General features: G+C 52.0%; 6 protein-coding genes across 6 annotated transcripts; 2 read left to right on the top strand and 4 right to left on the bottom strand.

Annotated features, from left to right (window-relative positions):
- Nucleotides 1-634: 634 nt before the first annotated feature.
- JN550_000732 (uncharacterized protein) lies at nt 635-3,114 on the bottom strand (the record flags this gene model as incomplete). The annotated part of the gene is made up of 3 exons (XM_049319159.1): nt 635-2,313; nt 2,374-2,886; nt 3,060-3,114. 3 exons carry the CDS (start codon nt 3,112-3,114, stop codon nt 635-637), a joined length of 2,247 nt encoding a protein of 748 aa, XP_049178021.1.
- Nucleotides 3,115-4,994: 1,880 nt separating this feature from the next.
- On the bottom strand, nt 4,995-6,575 carry JN550_000731 (uncharacterized protein; the record flags this gene model as incomplete). The annotated part of the gene is made up of 1 exon (XM_049319148.1): nt 4,995-6,575. The coding sequence occupies one exon, from the start codon at nt 6,573-6,575 to the stop codon at nt 4,995-4,997; it is 1,581 nt and encodes a 526-aa protein (XP_049178020.1).
- Nucleotides 6,576-7,727: 1,152 nt separating this feature from the next.
- JN550_000730 (uncharacterized protein) lies at nt 7,728-10,582 on the top strand (the record flags this gene model as incomplete). The annotated part of the gene is made up of 6 exons (XM_049319137.1): nt 7,728-7,844; nt 7,902-9,191; nt 9,270-9,729; nt 9,783-9,951; nt 10,012-10,088; nt 10,137-10,582. 6 exons carry the CDS (start codon nt 7,728-7,730, stop codon nt 10,580-10,582), a joined length of 2,559 nt encoding a protein of 852 aa, XP_049178019.1.
- A 1,775-nt stretch (nt 10,583-12,357) lies between these two features.
- Nucleotides 12,358-13,885, top strand: JN550_000729 (uncharacterized protein; the record flags this gene model as incomplete). Its single annotated transcript, XM_049319126.1, has 2 exons — nt 12,358-13,335; nt 13,415-13,885. 2 exons carry the CDS (start codon nt 12,358-12,360, stop codon nt 13,883-13,885), a joined length of 1,449 nt encoding a protein of 482 aa, XP_049178018.1.
- Nucleotides 13,886-14,871: 986 nt separating this feature from the next.
- JN550_000728 (uncharacterized protein) lies at nt 14,872-15,924 on the bottom strand (the record flags this gene model as incomplete). The annotated part of the gene is made up of 2 exons (XM_049319115.1): nt 14,872-15,558; nt 15,871-15,924. The coding sequence occupies 2 exons, from the start codon at nt 15,922-15,924 to the stop codon at nt 14,872-14,874; spliced, it is 741 nt and encodes a 246-aa protein (XP_049178017.1).
- Nucleotides 15,925-17,134: 1,210 nt separating this feature from the next.
- On the bottom strand, nt 17,135-20,093 carry JN550_000727 (uncharacterized protein; the record flags this gene model as incomplete). Its single annotated transcript, XM_049319104.1, has 3 exons — nt 17,135-17,429; nt 17,483-19,629; nt 19,695-20,093. The coding sequence occupies 3 exons, from the start codon at nt 20,091-20,093 to the stop codon at nt 17,135-17,137; spliced, it is 2,841 nt and encodes a 946-aa protein (XP_049178016.1).
- Nucleotides 20,094-20,645: the final 552 nt, after the last annotated feature.

The following is a 20,645-nucleotide window of genomic DNA, read 5'->3' as shown; positions in this document are numbered from 1 at the left end:
CGATAGGTGAACCCTTCACGAAGCACTTACGTCAAAGACACCACCCTAGATATGGCGGACGTACGCTCGCTTGGGATAATTCAGGCCATTTCTGGAAACCGTCTGTGTTCAAAACCCCTTCAGATCGATGATGAGCCGTACTTCCAAAACACTGCCTCTAAAAGGCCAAGCACCACGCAAGCTCTTCTGCCGAGTCTGACCTAGCATTGACTAAAATATATGTGGTATATGTAGCATATTATCTTTGAGCTTCCTCTATAATCAATAGCCAAGTATTCGGGTGATGAGGGTATATACGGGAGTCCTACTTTGAATTTAAAGCTGAAGAACTCATGATTGTTCAAGCGATTTCTTAGCATGGTGCCCATCGTCTCCCGTCCATACTGAGTCTAGGCCAAACTTGTCGACTATTATCTCAACAGTAACCTGTCAGCTCGAGTCATGGTCAGCTGGTGAGAACAAGACAAATTAAGCTTCTAGCAATATCAGCAGTACAGTACACTTCAAGGCTTCTGGAGCTGATCGCAAGCGGGACCGATGTCCGTCTATGAAATACCGAGCCACCCCTCGGAATAGCGCCGGCTGCGTCTCGCTAATGTCTAACCTACAAGCTGCAAGGACTAGTCAACCTGATTCACCTCGACAACTTCTCACAAAGACGCCTCAGTTCTTGCGCAAAGGGATCTACAGCACGATCCTTTTTTCCCCTCTTCCTCTTGCGTGCTGGGACATTCGTACTTATCGATGCCAGCGGTTCGCGACTGGGGAGCAGCGCTCTTTCAAAGTCGATGACGCAGAAACGCCTGTGTTGAGAGTCGTAAAGTATGTTCCGTAACTCCGCATCACGGTGAAGGACGCCAAGTTGATGTAGCCTAGTGTAAATGCCAGTAACCTTGCGAACAGTATCGTGCTTGTTGAGCTCCCCAATGCTTTCAGATAACGGTCTCCCCTCCCAGTTGAGAAACATGAAATGGGTGAATACACCACAGTCGTAGTAATACGGCAGGACGAGGTCGACTAATCCCAGGAAGATTGGAACACCGTCTCCCTGCATGGGCTTGATGTGGTTGTACGCTGTTTCTTCATGCTGCAAGCGAGGCAAATCCGGTTGTTGCATACCCTTGGCGACAAGTGTATAGCCATGAGATGATAGTCGCACCTTGAAAAGCGCCCCTGTTACGCCGGCCCGATAAAGAGGAGTGCAGTCGGCTTCCGGGCCACGATCCTTGGCCAGTTGATCCCGGGTCCGGCAGAGAAACTCGGAGCGGCTTATATGCGCAGGCTTGTGATCCTTGGCATTGGGACATGTCGAGTCGATTGGTCCACCTGAGACTAGTCCCGAAAGGCAGTGCCGAGAACAGAAGGGCCGATCCTGTATCCTGTGTTTTCCAGTTTGCATCTCCTTCTGCTCTCTACGATCTCTGATCTGGCCTGCGGCTTGCACTTCCGCTGTTGATGTAGACTTGGTGGAACGGCTTGATCGATCCGGGGTTGGGGAAGCGGGTCCATCGCCGTCATCTTCATCATCGCTCTGGCTAGGAAACGCATCCTGCACCGGCTTGCAACGCGAGCGCGTTCGAATAGGCGACCGCATAAAATTCTTCCAACGCTGAGGCTTATACGCAGACGTGGGTCGCTCCTTACGTATCGTCGCCGGGATATCTCTCAGCACGTCGTCGAACTCCATGGCCCATATATCCAGCTCAGCAGCTGCATCGTGCCAGGATGCAGGAGGTGGCTCTACACGGACGGCCTGGAGGATGAAGGCAAAGACCTGGGCGACGGCAGTACGGTGAAGTCTGGTGGGGTCATCGTCCAGGACGTCAAGGTTGGGCACAGACACGAAATAGTAGACAGTGGCCGGGTCTTCGGGAATGAAAAGGAAAATGAAGACTTCTCCTGTGTAAACGTACCCGTACTGAACGCCTTTACCTATTATGTAAGAGAACAACTGAGTGACGACGGCAGCAGCGAGGGTCCTCGACGCAAACTCAAAGCTGTCACCAGTCTTGTGAATCACGTCAAGTTGCGGCTGGATCGCCGATCTGAGGCCGACCACTATCTCCTCCTGGGTGAGTTTATGTGGAGGCTTGTACTCGATAGCCACAACGGGTATATTCTGACCGTCCTCATTCCTGTATATACAGAACTGGTCGGCGCGGTTACCCTTCCCCCGGGCTCGGCGGCGAGCTGTCTCTGGTACTACCGACTTCGCGCTGGTGTTATGCTTGCTGATAGACTCATTTCCCAGAGACTCAGAGATGGTGTTAACGTCACCACCAAAATTTGTGTGGCTTTCGAAGGATATATCCCCTTATAGGCCCAAGCCAGATCGAATTTGTGGATCGCGGAAAGCCTCCCCAAATAGCTTACGCACCGCATTTTCGACGGTGTCGCGTTCAAAGTCCCGAAGTCCAAGCTCACTACTAATGGGGTGGATCAAGGACCTGACGTATGCAAGCTGGTTGCTGGTCGGAAACACGGGTTGTGAGGAGAATGAACCGCCGGCGAGTCTTTCCCAAATACCCTCCTGGCCTGCCGCGAAATCATCCCACGGTATGATGCGTCGAGGATATATTCGGCCGGTTGGGTTAGTCGTGTCCCCTTGGGTGGTGAGAGAGCGGTCGGTTACCACCTGAATGGCAAGGCTCAGCGAGTGGCATGCCTCCAGATACTGCAGAAGGACTTGTGGTGTGGACTCCTTGGCGAGCTCCTCAGCTTCTTCACGTCGGCGCTGTTCCTCTTCTCGTAAGCGCTGCTCCTCTTCGCGTCGGCGCTGCTCTTCTTCAAGTCGCTCCTCAGACGCTATCAACATGCGTTGTAGTCTCGCGATTTCCTCTGAGGCGTTCATGGTGGTTTGCAAGTCTCGCGGTATTGAGACGGTAGCTGATAACGGGTGTTGTTGATGGAATAGCCGTTGCAGGCTTCCAATTCCGCAGGTGGCCCGCTGCGAGGCGCGCGGAGTACGAGGGGACGTGTGGAACGTCGCAGACGGATGAGACGCGTAAGAATCAGTTTCTTCGCCAAGAAGTGTGCTCTGGTGACTTGCCGTCACTCACGCGGTGCCCCGATGAGCATCAAGACTGGTTTGGAAGACGTGGTCGCGTTGATCATGTTGTGACCCGTGGCTCAGCCGCGGCTGTCGGCGCTAACAGCAGGTAACGCGTCTGCGGCAAGATAGCGCCTACCTGTAAAGACGACAGGTTTAGCGGCCATCAAGTGTCACGCTTAAGCTAGAGGCGGGCCGCACGATCGAGTAGTGGTAAGTTTTGCACAAATATGTCGACCGGTTTCCCCAACCCTGCAACGGGTTTCTTAGCGGAGCCGAGGACATACGCGGACAACCCAGCCTCATTTGTCACGTTGGTAGCATATGTAGGTAAGAACCTGTTACGCAGTCCGCGCCTCCACTGGTACAAATACCGGCATCCATGCCGTGACAGAGCTTTTCATTCATAATCGGGACTGCTATTCTTTATGGTGGATGCCAGGCTTTTCGTGTCCCTTTTACGTACTTGGCGCACAATAGTCCCTTGACGATCGCGTTGCTCTCGAGGAAGGTGGGGCGCTAGATCATATCGACAAATATGGAGATGGGAGTGGGCCCCTAACCTGTAATGCCGTTCGGAGATGCTTCGCATTGAATTCAGGTACAGTATGCACAGTAGTGTTTAGCGCATCGAATGTTTCGATTATGTGGGTGTTAACCTCACATTGCCGCAATTTTGTTTGGTTCGTTGCGGTCATTCTTCCTCTCGTCTTTCTTGGGGCTGATCCGTCGGGAGCCTAATTTTTCCTCTTCGCGTTGATGTGGCGTTAACAGAAGCCGGCTGCTCAGATCACATATCTTCATCTTCATCAAAGGCGTGTTCGTCTTCTGCGACAGTAAAGGCGTCTATAGATTTCCAGCCGGCAACTTAAGGAGGTGAGAGTCCTCGCCGGCCGGCTGACCAACAGTATGTCAAAGCCGCGCGCTTCAAGCGCCAGTCATAGGACTCGACCTGGACCAATTAAGTCGTGCATAATCGAGGGGAAGCCCACGAATGAAGTGACATATGGGTAGGAACCTCTGGTGGGGTCGAACTGCTCCACCTCTCGATCGAACAAGGCAGAACATCCTCGGCTTCAAGTGCCTGGTATCATTGCCGATTCTCCCTGACAACAATCTCAGTACTCATGATCATGCAGCGTGTTTCGGGCGATCTCGTTAAGTCCTAGAGAGCCGAGAATGCGTCGGTATACCCAAGCCCGCCTCCTTCGCTACAGCGAGATACACCCACACGAGAAGTAGTTTAAGATGAGTTACACTCAACTGATGTAACCGATAAATCGCCCTCGGCAGTCTCCGACGTCGATACATAGCTGCAAGGCGTTGACGACTTGACCATCAAAGACCAGCTCCAGTTGAGCCGATGGCAGTGTGGAGCTCGAACCAAATCCGATTCCCCTTGCAAACGGCCAATAGCTAGGAAAAACAGAGATCAGATCACTTCACTGCTCCGAGAAATAACACCTCTTCCACGTTCATCTTCAGAGCTAGATGACAGGTTGCGATTCCTCGCCCAGCTTGTCCACTGTCATCAGCATCGCCGCAACCAATGCACCGAAGGTCGAGTTCAAGTTTGGAACCAAGCACTTCCCAGTGTCGAAGCCACTGCAGCGTCTCCAATAAATATATTACGGTATAAAAAAGGTTTACGAAACCGGTAAAATTTATTAAAAGGTTTTTCTTAAATAAATAAATTAATTATATATTAACTTTCGCGGAGACGTTTACGTAAAAGGTTTAAAACGTAAGAGATACTTCGAGGAAAGCCAGTTTATTTAAAAGATAAGAAATATACACCTTAGTTTAAAAACAATGATAAAATGATGTAGGTTAATAGCAACAGCGTTCATGCCGAGTCTTTTAAGAACAATGGTTTTGAGAATAGCGTTGATGCATAAAGAGGGCTGGCCAGCTTCCACGACAAAGTGCTGATCGCCTATTTCCTTCATCTTGCTATCTCTTGCTTCCAACCCAGCTCTAGAAACAAACGTTTGTGTTGGCGCGAGTTTATCCCCAGCTTCGCCCCAAGCAGGCTTGCCGCATGCTCGCCTATGCACTCGTTCTCTACTTGGGTCCACCAGTTTGATTTGGCTATGCCTAAGACCTTTACAGCTGCTTTCAGTTCGGGATCGCACACCAGTTGGGCTAAGCTTCGTAAGGGCCCCCAATGCTCGTGAGGATATTCTGGTGGAATCACGACGCCGTCTACGACAATGTGCACCACCGACTCACTGGGTAGTTCTCTCAAGACCAATCGAACGCCTTCAAAAGCCAAGTCGATTGCTTGGTTAGGTCCGGGTGACTTGTGGATATCCTCTAATTTTCTTTGAAATGCTGCAGTATGAATGATTTTATCGCACAGTAAATCATTATAGGCCAGCAACTGGTATAGAATTACTTTCAATATCAAAGCCTCTGTTGGAACCGGGCATAAGGGCTCAGGCCTAAGAAATGGCGTCGAGATAAACAGAGCTGTTGTGGGCACCGGAAGACTTGAAAAGTACTCAATGCCTAACGGTGATAGCCAGCTGAACTCGTCAATATTGTCGTATGATCGATTTTCGCCACTCAAAAGTAGGAAAGACGATGTTTCGCTGGCGTTCCATTCAATGAATGATTTTCTTTGTTCCAGGAGCGGGAGGGTCGCTTTTGTCAAGTTCTTAGCTTTTGATTCCCGATCGCCAAGCCGAATGTGCGAAGACTGGGTCGCGTGTTGTTCCCGTGAGCTATGTATCATATGCTCGCGAATATCATCCATATTCTCATGCAAGCCAATCAATTTGGCCAGTTCCTGCACTGACTTGAAGCGGGCCGTCCGTCGATCCGAGAAGTTCTGCTGAAACAATTGATGTAATTTTCCGTCTTGCAGCAGCTTATGCTCCACCATCAGGTCAGCGACCTTTTCTTTGAATTCTTCCAAGAGTGGCTGCAAGTGTACTTGTGGCGGTTTGCCAATAGATTGAAGCAGTCTCTTCCAAGATGATCTCTTGTAGTGTCCCGTCACTCGAGCGAGGATCCTCAGAATCTCAAGGTGTACGCCATTTATACCATCCTGAAGATGCCCTTTATCTTCTGCGGCAGTGTGGAACCCAATAATTCCTTCAATGCGGCGTAACCATTTCTTTATTGTGTCCAGAGCTTCGGCAGCAAGGTCTTCGTACAGTTGCAGATTCTTGGCAAGAGTGACCAAAAGTGCAAGCATACCATACCCAATACCACCAATGCGACCATCAACTCCCTTTGACACATCCGCTAGGCCTGTGAATACCTGTAAAAAACCATGTGTTTTCTCAGCGAACGAAAAGACGCGTTTCGCAACGCGAAGGGAGCGATATTCATCGTTGCGCTTTTTGTATTTGCTTTCAGATATTTTGGCGTGATTCAATGTTTCCTCCAACAGTCCCTCGATCTGCGCTTTATTCGTAAAGCAGAGCAACTTTGAAAAGTGAGAATCTCTTTCAATCTGTAGCCTAATTCTCTCCGGATACAAATCGAGAATCGCAGGGTCGATCTGTTGGAATTCCATCACACAAACCCTCTTGCTAGAGCTCGTGATCTACGGCAAGCAACGAGAGTAAATGGTCATGGGGGTGGTTATTATCAAAATAAAGAAAAAAATCAGTATGTCTACTTAGCAACGGCGAATTGATGGCAGTCTCCCTAGAATTATTCCTGATTTCAAAATAGCCCGATGTTTCTCTGAGTGACCACAAGACGTTTCTAGGATTAGTTCCAGATGGAGACAGGCTAAGCCTCCTGCATATGACGTGACGTTGTGCCGGCCGAAGCACAAGGCTGCAAATCATTTCCATTTTGCAGTTTCGGTGAGCAAACCGGCTGTGCAGTCGCCCGAACTACTTTTGGAAGAGATCAAGAAGGGGGGGCAAGAGTGCCTGCGATTGATCAAAGTCTAATGCTGTGCCGCAAGATAGTAAGCAGCCACGGGCTTGCTTCTGGCCCATACGCCTAAACAATTGCATTGCGACGCACGACCTGTTGTCTTCGACCAGCCATTACTATCCTTCCACGCGTGGGTACGTCTCACTGCATGCATGACTTCAGAAATTCCTTTACACGCAGGGTTGCCTAGTCTTTCGTCTGCATTCATCTTGTGCTCAAGATGGGAAGAAAAACAAAGGGATACCATGGGCTAAGGTTTATCTCGGAGATTTAATCATGTGACGCCGAAAATGTGAATGGGACTGCGGCGGTTGCGCTTCAATGCCTGCTTTGTGAGCGACTCTACTTTCGACGCCCTTGATAAAAATCATCTGAGCACTGAGATACGCTAAGGCGGGCACAAGCCATCCAAGATACAATAGGCGGTGATATAGTTGGTCTACTTGACATTCTCTACTAGTCTCACACATGCATGCCAAGAAACAGCAGGGACGCCGAACGAGAGCAGGCTCCCAACCAATAAACAGCGGGTAGAACGGCAACGACAGGTTTCGAATTTGTCTATAAATAACCCTTCATTGACTCAGTTTCAAAGGAAGCATTACTACGGCCTTTGAAACCGAATTAAATCCATTAAATTGAACTGAGCCTTGCTTCCAAGCCATCCCCCTTGTCACATTCTTCCCTTTAAGAAACAATAAGAAAACACGGATCCCATCCAATTGTGTACAAAACTATACTAGTGCATGAAACATAGTTACAAGGACTTAGTGACCACATGGACATATCCAATCTTGAGGACTCAGTCAGGCAGCAGGATCTTGTTTCTGGCAGAAATGGAAAGCAAGTCATAGTCGGCATATCAGAGGAGCAGGAGGAGCGCTCAAATGAAAAAGTGAGTTCTACCTGGTATAGGAGGAAACTACTACGAAGTTTCTGATCAATTTCGCAGAGTTCGGATCTTGTAATGGAAGACACCAACGATGCCCCTCATGATTTCTACTCTCAAAGTCATGACGAACTTGTCAGAGAGATTGCAGAGCTCAAGTCTCGATTGCTCAATCTGGAGAATTTGTCGAAAGGGGGGGGAGATCATGAACGCCCCCAAGCCGCTCCAAGTACTCCTCCACGGGGGCGTCAAACCTCTGTGGAAACCCCAGGCAAGAATACTATCGAGATGAACAACCTCGAATCTGCAGCGAGCGACGACCACTTACCTACTGTGACCCATCCCCTCAGCAATCGATACTTTGGCGTAAAGCTTATCAGGAAGTGGAAAAAGTCCAATGGATACTACGACCAGGAGGCGAAGGACATCGATTCTCCAGACCAGCTTTCTGCTAACACTACATCTCCTGAAGATGATACTTGGTTGACAATCACGGAAACAGCGGACTCTGAAGGAGACAAAGGTTTAGCAGGCAATACACGAAGCCTGACTATCGCTGATAGGCACATACTCGACCTTTTACGAAGTGAATTGGGCCCGTACATCGACCACGTTGGCAAAAAGTCCTGGGGTGCCAGAATTGTCACTTTACCAGTCTCATTCAATCCCATCGTTCTCAATTGGAATCATTTGCGTCAGGTTTACAATGCCATGTCATATGAAAAAAATGGGGCCACCCGTACGAAGCTTGAAGTGTTGCTGGAGTGTGTGCAGAGAATATATCCGTCAATGACTAAGTTTCAAGAAGAACGGCAGAACGCACCCGAAATTGCCTGGAAAGACATGGAGGTCTTATTCATTCCGGGAACTCTGATTGTCGCTAACTGGAAAGAACATGGTTCACCTCAGATAAGCAATGCGCCGCAGGTCTTCAAGGTGAACCATTTGAGTATCAAGGACGAAATTTTCCGAATCACAGCCTGGCTTTGGGATTCAGACGGAACTCACCAGGCCCCAAGGCGCACCATGTATTCCTTTGGTATCAAAAAGTATACCGATCGCCGTCGAATTGAACAACTGCCATACTACCCGGTCGAGTTCTTTAGATACAAGGATAAGATAGGGGTGGAAGCTATTCGTTCTCACCCCGAATACGATAACCGCAAGCGATTATTCCAGGAATATGCCCTAAAAGTGAAGGGATCCAAAACAATCCTGAAATACGAAGACGAGGTTCTCAATCTTCTCGGTTCCATGGAGGTTGACAAATCATTGGCTTCCTTCTTGATTGGCCCTACGCTGTCAAAGAGGGTAGACTCTACAGAACTGGTGATGAACTGTAGATATGTGAAGGTTGGTGTTCAACTATGACACGATTTACGGTTCCGGCAAAGAGAAAAGAAAGGAATGCCAACGCTAATTTGGGAGCAGATCAACGATGAAATTGTCATTGACGTCAGAAACTACATGCGTAAGAGCGCGGGGTCACGTTTCCTGGGTAATCACTATCCCGCCCTTCATACATCTATCTGCCACTGCTCTCTCTGCATTGATGATGCCACAAAGGAGTGGTGCAATTCGTTTACATCAGAAGATACACCTTCAGAAGAGAATATCAACGACCTTCTGCTCGCGCCGCGTGTCTTCGGCTACGCCTTAGCCAGAAAGATCTGGTGCCAGTTCTCGTTGAACATGATCAAGCCGGAAATCATTAAAGACGTCGAGATCTCAGATGACGACTTCATTCTGCCAGAAGGAATTGAAAAAAGCGATCTCGTGGACATCGAACATATGGTCAAGACTCATACAGCAGTGATGTCTCGAAAAACGGAGGAGCGCATTGGTGATGCTGTTGGAGGCAAAGGTGAAAGCCTGATCCTTCTCTTCCATGGTAAAGAAAGTCCATTTCTTATAGTTCTGAACTACTTTAGTAATGATTCAAAGGTGTTAGTGGGACCGGGAAAACGCTTCTGGCCGAATCCCTTGCTCAGAAGTCTGGCAAGCCACTCTATAAGGTCGGCACCAGCGATATTGGGCTCGAAGTGAGTGAGGCCGAGAAGAAGTTGAAGGAGATATTTGAACTTGCAGAAGCATGGGATGCTTTGTTATTGATGTGGGTAGCCTGCAATCCATTGTGTATACCTATTAAGTCTATACTGACATGCTAGCTCAGTGACGAAGCTGATGTGTTATTGGATGCCAGGGGCACCACTAATGAAGGCGCACTTGCAAAAAACTCCTTGGTCTCGGGTACAGTCTGCAGTGTCTTGACGTCAGGATCATGCTGATACAAAGTAGTACTACTGCGAGAGGTGGAGTATTTCAAAGGTGTGTTGATCATGACGACTAATCGAGTTGTGGCTTTTGATCCAGCCATTCTATCGCGTATTCACTACGCCGTCAACTTTACGAAACTCAATACAGACCAGCAGCAAAGACTCTGGCAAGGGTGGCTGAGAAGATTGGATGCTATAAGTCTCTGCGAGAACAGTGACGAGATCAGGATATGGATCGAAAATCTCAAGTCGAAGAGGACGGGAGGCGGGTATCCCTTGAATGGCCGCGAGATTCGCAACATCGTCATTGTCGCACAGACCATGGCGTTCCAAGATGGCAAACGAAGCAAATTGAAGGTAACCCATCTCCAAACGGCTTACAATTCGAAGGTCAACTTTCGTACGGATACGGAAAAGCTACATATCCAAGCTGAACAGCTTCTGGCGAAAAAGGGGTCTCATTTGTAACGATGGCCCTAAGTCAGATCATCAGAGAAGATGACAGGTAAGATTTGGAGAGGCGAAAGCGTTTTATTTGCTAATACTGCTATAGATTTCTGATATTCGTAAAGTGATGGGTGCTAGTATATATGTTGTAGTGGTGTAGGGTGCTCATGAATGCGGCTAGAGGGGTTAGAGACTATGATATTATTTAAGCGCGTTCCATTACATGCATGTAATAGCAACTGCTCTAATGCCCAGGTGCCATCAGCTGTCATGGTGCAGATCAAAACGTAATATCACGGATACTCGGTTATTGTCCGTTTTAGATGCTCCCGTTTTGGCAAACGGTTGTTGCTTATGCCAGATCCTGGGTGCCATGCCTCCAGAAAAGGAGACAAAGTTGCCCATAATCTGCAGCCCTAAACCATATATTTAAGCCCTTTAACCTCTAGATTAGTAGTTGGGTGGGTGACCACCAGCGAATACCTGGTGTTGTATGTTATTTTTGCCCTTCTGTTGTACCATGTGGGCATATCTTTTTGCTAGTACGCACGCGACTCGGTGGAGGCTTCCAAACACTCCCGAGGTCGAAGATTGGATCTGGCGGGTGATGGGCGCTAATGGCTGACAGTGGGATGGACCCGCAGCAGCCCGAACCCAACGCAAAGCAAAATTAAATGCAGGGCTGTCAGGCGTTATACCACAGTAACTCCGGGCTGCCGCTGGGCCTAAGGCTGGCTATGTCCGTTATACGTTGGACAATGCTTCAGGAGATGTCGTCACACGGGTGCGCGCCGCAGAGCGACTGCATCCGTCGGTAAACTTAATCATGGCCATCCATGCCTGTCTTGCAACTGAAAGATTACTATGGGACACGGCTTCGACCCCGCAAGCATGGAAGCTGTCTCCGCCCGGAGTCCAAAGTATCATCATCCCTGCCGTGGTTTTGTCTGAACCTGTTTAACGGTATCTCGCCTTTCCTCCTTTTTGCCGTCGGACGTTGACGAGAGTGAGATTGCCCTGAGATGGCCTAGTGTTGCATTGCCGTGCTTGGCTGCAATCTACGGAGAAGTGCCTAGCACGGGAGCAACAGAAGAAAAAAGATTGAAGGAAAAAAAAATCTGGGGCCGGCGCGCAAATTGAATTTCTTGTGACGGGCGACGGCGGACGGACCGTGTTAAATTTCCAATGCAGACAGGGGCCGGCCCTCTCTCCCTCCCTGAAGCGCGCCCTGAAAGAACCTGCAAGAACCTGAAGACCCAGCGCGACGCATGATTAGGGGTCCCCGCCGGGGCTTTTTCGACGACCGGGACTGATTTTCACCTGTCCCGTCCGATCAGACGGCGCAAAGTTAGGGGGGGAACCACCTGCACAAACAAAATATCGATAACCACCAGCCCTTGCCAGGCCCTCCCGTCACCCCGTCTCCCTGTCGCCCTGTCACCCTTTTCTCCTCTCAACCACTTCTCACGACGTCCTGTGCCAAGGCCCCGTAGATGACTTCACTCCTTTAGCATCTTGGGACTTCGTTTGGAGAAAATCGACACTTAGCCCCACCCCCCTGGGCCCCGTCTCCGGAATCCGTGCTGGCGCTGTGTGCTGTGTGTGCTGTGTGTGCTGCGCTGTGTGCTGTGCTGCGCCTTCATCCCGCACACTGCTTCTTTTTTGATCCAGACACGTGCCGTCCCTCCCGTCTGAACTGAACCCCCTTGGACTCGTTCGGGCGAGACACGCATCGCTGCTGCTAAAACCTGCGCCCGCGCCCTCGGTTCGAGACATCACCACACAGACCGCCGACCATGGCAGACTCGGAACCCTTCCCCGTGCTCAACACCTCGGCCGACCAGTTCAGCTCGGCCGCGGACCAGAACAATGCCGCGCGCCGCCGCAGAAAGTCCAGCGGCCTCGGCCAGGAGATCCGCGCCGGCGACACGGGCGCCCCGAGCCTGGGGACCGGCCTCGCGCGCATCCAGGACCAGGACGCCGCCTCGACGCCGCCCTCGTCCTCGCACTCGTCCGCCTCCCCGAGCGCCAACGGCCGCCTCGGGGCCGCCCACGACAAGGAGAAGAGGTTCTCCAAGCGCAGAAAGGCGCGCTCGCTCCTGCGCCGCTGCGTGCGCTACGCCGTCAAGCACACCTGGGCCCTGCCCCTGGCCCTGCTGCTCGTCTTCCTCGCCCTGTACGCCGTCAACCCGACCGAGTCCAACCCCGTCCACCACTTCATCTTCCTGTCCTACAAGCTGCCGCTCGAGGCCGGCGCCGACCCGGACACGCCCCCGCAGTACGGCAAGGGCCTCTGGGACTTTGCCTTCGTGTCCTTCTACATCGTCGTCCTGTCCTTCACGCGCGAGCTCATCATGCAGGAGATGCTGCGGCCCCTGGCCATCTACTGCGGGCTCAAGTCGCGCGGCAAGCAGGCCCGCTTCATGGAGCAGATGTACACGGCCATCTACTTCAGCGTCCTGGGCCCCGCCGGCATGTACGTCATGAGCCGCACCCCCGTCTGGTACTTCAACACGCGCGGCATGTACGAGAACTTCCCGCACATGACCCACGAGGCCTACTTCAAGTTCTACTACCTGTTCCAGGCCGCCTACTGGGCCCAGCAGGCCATTGTCCTGCTGCTGGGCATGGAGAAGCCGCGCAAGGACTTCAAGGAGCTCGTCGGCCACCACATTGTCAGCTTGGTCCTCATCGGCCTGAGTTATAGGTTTCACTTCACCTACATGGGCCTGGCTGTGTACATCACCCACGATATCAGTGACTTTTTCCTGGCCGTAAGTTGTCAGCCCTTCTGCTCCCTTGAAGAGATGTATCGTGTAAGTTCAAGGCGCTAATCATGCAACACGCTTGCAGACCTCCAAATCCCTCAATTATGTCGATAGCTCCATCATGGGCCCCTATTTCGCCTTCTTCGTCTGCTCCTGGATCTACCTTCGCCACTACCTCAACCTCAAGATCCTGTATTCTATCCTGACCGAGTTTGCCACCATCGGACCGTACGAGCTCAACTGGGAGACCCAGCAGTACAAGTGCCTGCTCGCCCAGGTCATCGCTTTCAGCTTGCTGGCTGCCCTCCAGTCCCTGAACCTGTTCTGGCTGTTCTTCATCATCCGCATCGCCTACCGCTTCGTCGTGACCAACGTCGCCGAGGACGACCGCTCCGAGGCCGAGGACAGCGAGCTCGAGGAGCTTGCCGAGCAGAAGAAGGAGGAGCTCAAGCGGCTGACGGAGAAGAGCGAGGAGACGCCGCTGCTTACCAAGGGAAGCAACGGCGTTGCGAACGGCACGACGTTGAATGGGTCCTCCAAGAAGAGTGGCCGGTAAATGCTGCCCATATTAGTGGCGGCTTGGGAAACATGGCGCGCGAGCATATTTCAACATTCATCACATTCGCTTGTATCCAAAAAGTTCATGGGAGGGCTCAAATATAGGCGCTCGTGTACGATGCCGGCAAGTCTGCTTGTAGATTGGAATCTGATCGGTGCCAGAGCTATTTTCCGTCCAATAACATAGTACCCCTGCTGCTGTGCCGGGATCATCTCTGGGGGATGATCTGCTACGGGCATTGGGGGTTTATCGATACGAGGAAAGAGGGTATGCCCGGGCTATGCACGTTGTTCTCCATATACGACCACCGGGCACCTTTTTCATTCTTGCTTGGGCCGTGACCTGTGCTCCGGCAAACGTCATCCACGCGGAGCAGGTTCTCTCAACAAAAACACATAACAACGGGTGCTGAGCATTCCAGTATCGACAAATTTTACGATTAGAAGAAGAGATGAAAAAAAATCAACCGGTAACCCTCCCGTGACACAGTCGGTGGAGGCACAACACTATGTGTCCTCAGGGGCGAACGGAGCAGAGGAAATGTACCATAAGACATGGGGAACACAATACACGTATATATATAATAACTAATGCGAAAAGTGAACAAATAACAGAATACCATTCTTTCAAACTAGTTTCAAACTCGAACTTGGCCGCTGGGGTCCACGATGCCCTGGGTGCTGCAATCTCGAATGTCAGTAATCAAGTCTATATTGTCTTGCCGTGTTTCGCAGTACGTATGTATGATAGGTATACTATGAATTAAGCAAGCGAAGTCTCCCTCCCAGGCATAACCCCTTTGCTACAATTATCCACTGACGAGCCATACATTGCAGCCCGGTTGGGTGACCATATAGATAGATATACACATATATACACAACGTGGCACCTCGACAAGAGCCCACCTGCGAAGGACTGTAAATACGCACCGCCAGTAGAGTTCGTCGCTCGTCCCCTGTGCGTTACGTCTCGTGCCCCAATCCTCACCAGGACTCGACGCACACCCACTTCTGCCCGTCCTCGGCCCTGACCTCCTGCCCCGTCGTCAAGCCGTCCCAGTCGCCCATGTAGAACCTCTGCACGCGGCCGACCTCGGCCACGGCCTTCCTCTCGCCCGCGCCCTCGCCCTCGCCCCCCAGCTCCCACCGGCCCACGCCGACCTCGTCCCCGGCCCGCAGCACGCCCTGCACCACGGCGCCGACGCGGACCATCATCCCCTTGCCGGCGGCGGCGGCGTCCGCCTCCCCGTCCTCCCACCTGAGCACCCAGCCGGCATGGCTAGCGGCGGCGCCGGCCAGCCCGTCGATCCAGCACTCCTCGTACGGCTCCGGGCGGCCGGAGGCCGGGTTGACCATGACGCCGCGCTCGAGGGACTCGGCCGGGCCCGGGCCGGGGAAGAAGTCGCCCTCGTCGACGACGGCGGCGGCGTCGGGGTGGCGCGAGTCGACCCAGTGGCGGAAGACGTCGTGGGGCGGGCGGCCCTGCCGGTCGTCGCCGTCGCGGTGCAGCGCCGAGCCCGCAAAGGCCCAGTCGACGTGGCGCGCCAGGTCGCGCAGCGGCGGCGGCTCCCGCGACAGCGGCACCAGCAGCAGGCGCACGTCGACGAAGGAGCGGTGCGGCGCCGGCGACGTCAGCACCTTGGTCGACGTGTTCTCCGTGGGGAACGTGGTCTAGGGGTTTTTGCTGTCAGCTCGGGATCTCGTCGGGGCCATGTTATGAGGTTTTCTTCGGGGTTCTCAACTCCCCGTTAAGCCTTCTCCTCCTCTTTCGCCTTGGTATTTGCGCATTTCCCCTTTCAGCACCCTTCTTTTGCTTGCCCGTGCCGTTGGTACAGTGAGGCACGCTGGCTAGCGAGACGACTCGTAGCAACAAAACATGGCGATCGCTTCTTACCAAGCTTACCTACCAAGACTACGAACTCGTGATCGAAACTCGGTAACTAGAGGAACAGGAAATAAGGGTGGGTGACGGAAACAACTTACGCCCCATTGGATGTACTTCCGGGTCGAGAGCGACGGCTTGGGTGTGGACGCCATTCTCGGTGTACCGCCTTGTGAGGTTGAAGGGTTTCGGTGAATTAGAGACTAAAACTGACGGCGAATGACTAGTTCATTCGGAGGCGAATAAGTCGAGATGATGTGAGATGAGATGAGATGAAATCAAGTAAGCTGGCATGAGGTGGCTTGATGTTGTTGTGTAGTATAGTAGTGAGTGTAGCTAGGCAGTGACATAACTACCTACTGGCTTATCGCTTATCGCCGGGGCACCTCTAGACGTTGCACCACAGTAGTACTATGGTCTTTCAATTACGTTATATCAGAGTCAGCCGACGCCTGGGCGGCGGTGGCTGGACTGGCACATGCTTTGGGTTGTGAGAGACATTTGAAGCACGTGAGACAGGCCCAGGCTCGCCCAGTTGCGATGTCTCAACGCTGTTCCAGCAGAAGTCTGCATCGGGATTGTCACGATCGACCGTCGAGGCAGATAGAGTCGTAGCGATCCGATCAAGTGCATAAATCATGTTCAAGCTGAATTTCCTATTATACTGTTGTTCAGTCGCTGTCAGGTGTCCTTTGGTGTCAGACACACTATAAGTCTATATATGCCATGCCATACACGTGCTTGCTTCTTTCTCGCTCTCGCTCTCTCCAAACTGTCTTCTTTCGTCATGCATTCATACCGTCATCAAGGGCGGCTCTATCTCAAGCAGATCCCCGACAATGCAAAAGCGAAAACCCGTGGCGCACCGGAACAACCAAAAGTGAAAACAAAAAGCAGACAGAAACGAACCTTTCCTCTCCTCCCCCTGTCACCCGTCATCAGACCTGGATCAAACCACGTGGACCATCACCGCCTTGGTTTTCAGCTGATGCCCGTACCGTCTTGTGAGTTCTTTTGAGAGTGACCATGAAATGGCAGACTGGCTTCTTTGGTATCGTGCGCGCACCGACAGAATCAACAATGCAACAACCACCGCCCGGAACCGGCATCCATGCGGCTCCCTTTTGTATATGCCAGCCTCCAACGCCCCACTGATGCTGATGTCATTAAAAAAGACGTCCCTCTAGACGTAAAATTCTTGAGTCAGAAAGTAGTATATGAATAACACCGTGATCAACGAAGTCGGTTTGCTGGGAGACGAGTATTAGAGATTAGTGACTTCGTTGGGGCTTCGTTTTTTTATTTTCAATATATGCGAGAACGTGTGCAGCCGGGATGGAAAGACAAGGCGAAATGGGAGAACAACTAGCTGCCTTGTGGCCGGGGGTGGCCATTCCGCGTGGATTCGTCGGAAGAGCTGTTCAGATCATCTTCTTGGCCGCTGCCGTCTAGCGACGCTTTGCGCATCAGCTTTTCCGCCTTGCGAGTCGCCTGTTGGGCATCCTGGGCAGCTTTTTGTGCCTTAGCTTGTTTGTTCCACATTCGGGAGTATGCGGATGTTTCTTTCATCAAGAGCTGTTCATGAGTGCCCTTCTCAACAATGGTACCGTTCTTAAGTACCAAGATCTGGTCGGCATGCGTGATCGTGGAGAGGCGATGGCTATGGCTTGTCAGTACAGAATATCCACGTCTAGTACGCATGATGATACTTACGCGATAATCAACAGTGTGCGGCCCTCGCCAATTTTGGCGAGTCTTGATTGGATTTCTTGCTCTGTGTGGGTATCGAGAGCCGATGTCGCCTCATCCAACATTATGATCTTCGGGTTCTTGAGCAGCGTCCGCGCAATCGCCACCCGCTGCTTCTCACCGCCACTTAGTCGCAGCCCACGCTCGCCAACTTTGGTGTAGTACCCATCTGGGAAAGACATGATTCGCTCGTGAATACTGGCCGCTCGACATGCAGCATAGATGTCTTGTTCCGTGGCATCTTGGTTGGCGTACCGCAGATTGTACATGAGAGTGTCGTTGAACAGTACTGTGTCCTGTGGCACGACACCTATCTGACGACGTACAGAGTCGATCGTAACATCCTTGAGGTCGTGCCCATCAATCTGAATGACGCCTTCTTGGCTATTGAAGTAGCGGTACAGCAGTCGGAAAAGGGTCGACTTGCCACCACCCGATTCGCCAACCAGGGCTGTTGTAGTGCCAGGTTCACACCTGAATGATAGGTCCCGCAACGCGGGCCGGCGCTGGTCGTAGGCAAATTGGACTTTGGAGAACTCAATCAGACCATCACATTTGGTCAGTGGTTCTGCGCCAGGTCGGTCCACCACCGTCGGCCGCTGCTTGAATAGTTCCAAAAGCCGCTCTCCAGAAATCATGGCTTGCTGAACAGTCCTGTAGAACGTGCCAAAGAAGTTGAGCGGCCCTTGAAGTTGAACCAAATAGGTCATGAGGAAAATGAAGTCGCCAACGGTTTTCGGGCCAATGCTGACCTGGTAGGCACAGAGCATCATTGTGACCATCATACCTGTCATGAAGACCAAGGACTGCAGAACGTTCATGGTAGAGATGCTCCAGGTGACTTTCGCTTCGGCGGCTTGGAAATTGCTGATCGCTTCTCGGTACCGCTTGAACTCGAAGTCCTCCGCATTGAAGTACTTGACGGTTTCGTAAGATATGATGGAATCGTTCTTGACAGCTTCCTCCTCGCGGTCGGCATTTGACATGAGCCTTCTCTGGTCGGCCGTGCTCTGTGCCATTCGAATTGTCATGAAGAGGTAGTAAAACGTGATGATGCAGACGATGACGGCGTACACAGCATCAAATAGGATGAAGAAGGAGCTGATCGCCAGGAACAGATCAATCAATATCGGGAAGACCTGGAAAGTGACTTGTTCCAGGAAAGAGTTCACCGCAGAACCTTTGTTGAGAGCTGACAAGACCTCGCCGGTTCGTTTTCCCAGGTGAAAATCCAAACTAAGGGAGTGCACATGTTCAAAAGCCGACGTGGTAAGTGCTCGGTAGGAGTGCTGCGAGACCGGTATCCAAAGCAAGGTCCTCATAGACCCAAGTAGGCCGGAAGGGCCTTGAAGCAGCTTATACAAGACCAAAAGACCTAGAGAAGCCCATGGCATTGCCAGTGGCAGGCCCGAGTCCTTGGGAGTGAGCTCGTTTGTCACCTTGGCGATTTGGTACGGTACCAAGAAGTTGACCGCCCGCTGGAGCATCAGAAGGATGAAGCAGATGACCACAATAACTTGCAGTCTCGTTTTCTTGCTGGGCCACATATAAGGGAAGAAAACTGAGTAGCCTCGGAGGTACTCGAACCAGGTGGTATGCGGGAGCTTCTCGGGTCGGTAAAAAGTGGCTTCTTCGTCGACGGTGGGCGCCGTAGATCCGGTCGTTCTGCTAGGGTCTGTGACATTTCCATTGCGCGTATGCCCGTTTGAGTGGTAGCCGTTTTGGTGTCCGTTCATCAACGGGGTGTTCTCATCCGAGTCCGACTGGTAGAACTCGGCAAGCCTTCGCTGCTCGGCTCGCTTCTTGAGCCACGCGATCGAATAGTAGACGATGATTAGACCAGCGAGGATGGCCAGACGTATGGCAGCAAAGGTTACGTCTACAGCATCCCAGCTGTTGAGACCTTCTTCCACCACGTATTTTTGGCGACCAAGATTGACCATGACCTTGTGCGAGCCCGTCAGGATAATCAGGTCAGAGATTAAGATGATCAAGTCGCCCACAAGAGCGGTCCACCACATGATGATGTGGACAAGGTACGGGCTTCCAGCCCAGTCAAAGAGCGTAACAGTAACGTAGAGATAGAGAAATGTCGAACCGAGGATAAACACCTGTTGCCGGAAGTCAATTGAGTCCCGTCTGGGAACCCTGATTGTATACAGGACACAGTGCTTACCGTCTTGGGTTCGCCGCACCACCAGCCGTGGGCCCCCGATGTAGAGCGGTAGGTCAGAGCCCGAGCAGCTACGTTCGCCCCAGCACAAAAGAAAGTGAAGGTTGCCGCCATCATACACCATTGGAAGAAGCTTTTGGAAGCCGGGCTGTAGTAGGAGTCCTCATCCTCGTCATCTTGGCTCTCTCTTTTACGCTTTGTAACGGGCAGGGGCTTCCCGCCGGGACCCTTGACTGTTGCGACTATGCCACCCTCCTTCCGAAGTGCTGTAATGATGCTGTCGGTCGCTCCAATAATAACGAAGGCGAGGAGGAGAACGGCCGGGTACGAGTATTGTAAGACATTCCGGAATATCTCTATGGGCTCATCCGCCGGGTTCACCACGACGGGCGGAGGATCCATGGCGGTGCTGGACCGGGGTCAGAACGTAAACGGGCCAAAAAAAGTCCCCAAGGGGAGCGAGGGACCTGAGAATTTACAGGTCGGTCGACCAGCGGACGGGGGGTGTTTGCAAACCAAGACTTACATTATGATCTATGGGTGTAGGTGCCACTGCACGTTTCCATCGCGAAAACACTCACGCGATCACCCTCTGTTCCTGCAGCAGCAGCAGCAGACCTCCTTTGCGCAGACTTTCTGGCCTGGGGACGTCCAGATGTCCAGATGTCCAGATCTAAACGATCGAGGTGTGAACTCTGCTATTCTCGGCTCAAGGTCAGAAGAAATCCCGGTTTGGGTCTGGTGGGGCAGGTCACCAGACGGTGTTAGTGGCGAAAGCCACACCCAAGAGGAGACTGACTCGAGTCTAAACAATGAGCAGTGCCTCGTTCCCGGGCAGGGATGGGGCGTTCGTTCAGCGACTGTGCTGCGACGCGGGACGATCTCTCTCGGGGAAGGGCGTGTGGTGGGAGACGGCCGGCGACCCAGGCGGGTTGGAGAAAAGGCGGGAATACG

The sequence above is a fragment of the Neoarthrinium moseri genome, assembly GCF_022829205.1.
Source record: "Neoarthrinium moseri strain CBS 164.80 chromosome Unknown scaffold1_Wmoseri_CBS_16480, whole genome shotgun sequence".
In the NCBI taxonomy this organism is placed as follows: domain Eukaryota; kingdom Fungi; phylum Ascomycota; class Sordariomycetes; order Amphisphaeriales; family Apiosporaceae; genus Neoarthrinium; species Neoarthrinium moseri.
Note: the sequence above shows the minus strand (reverse complement) of the source record. Positions and strands in the feature narration are given on the sequence as shown.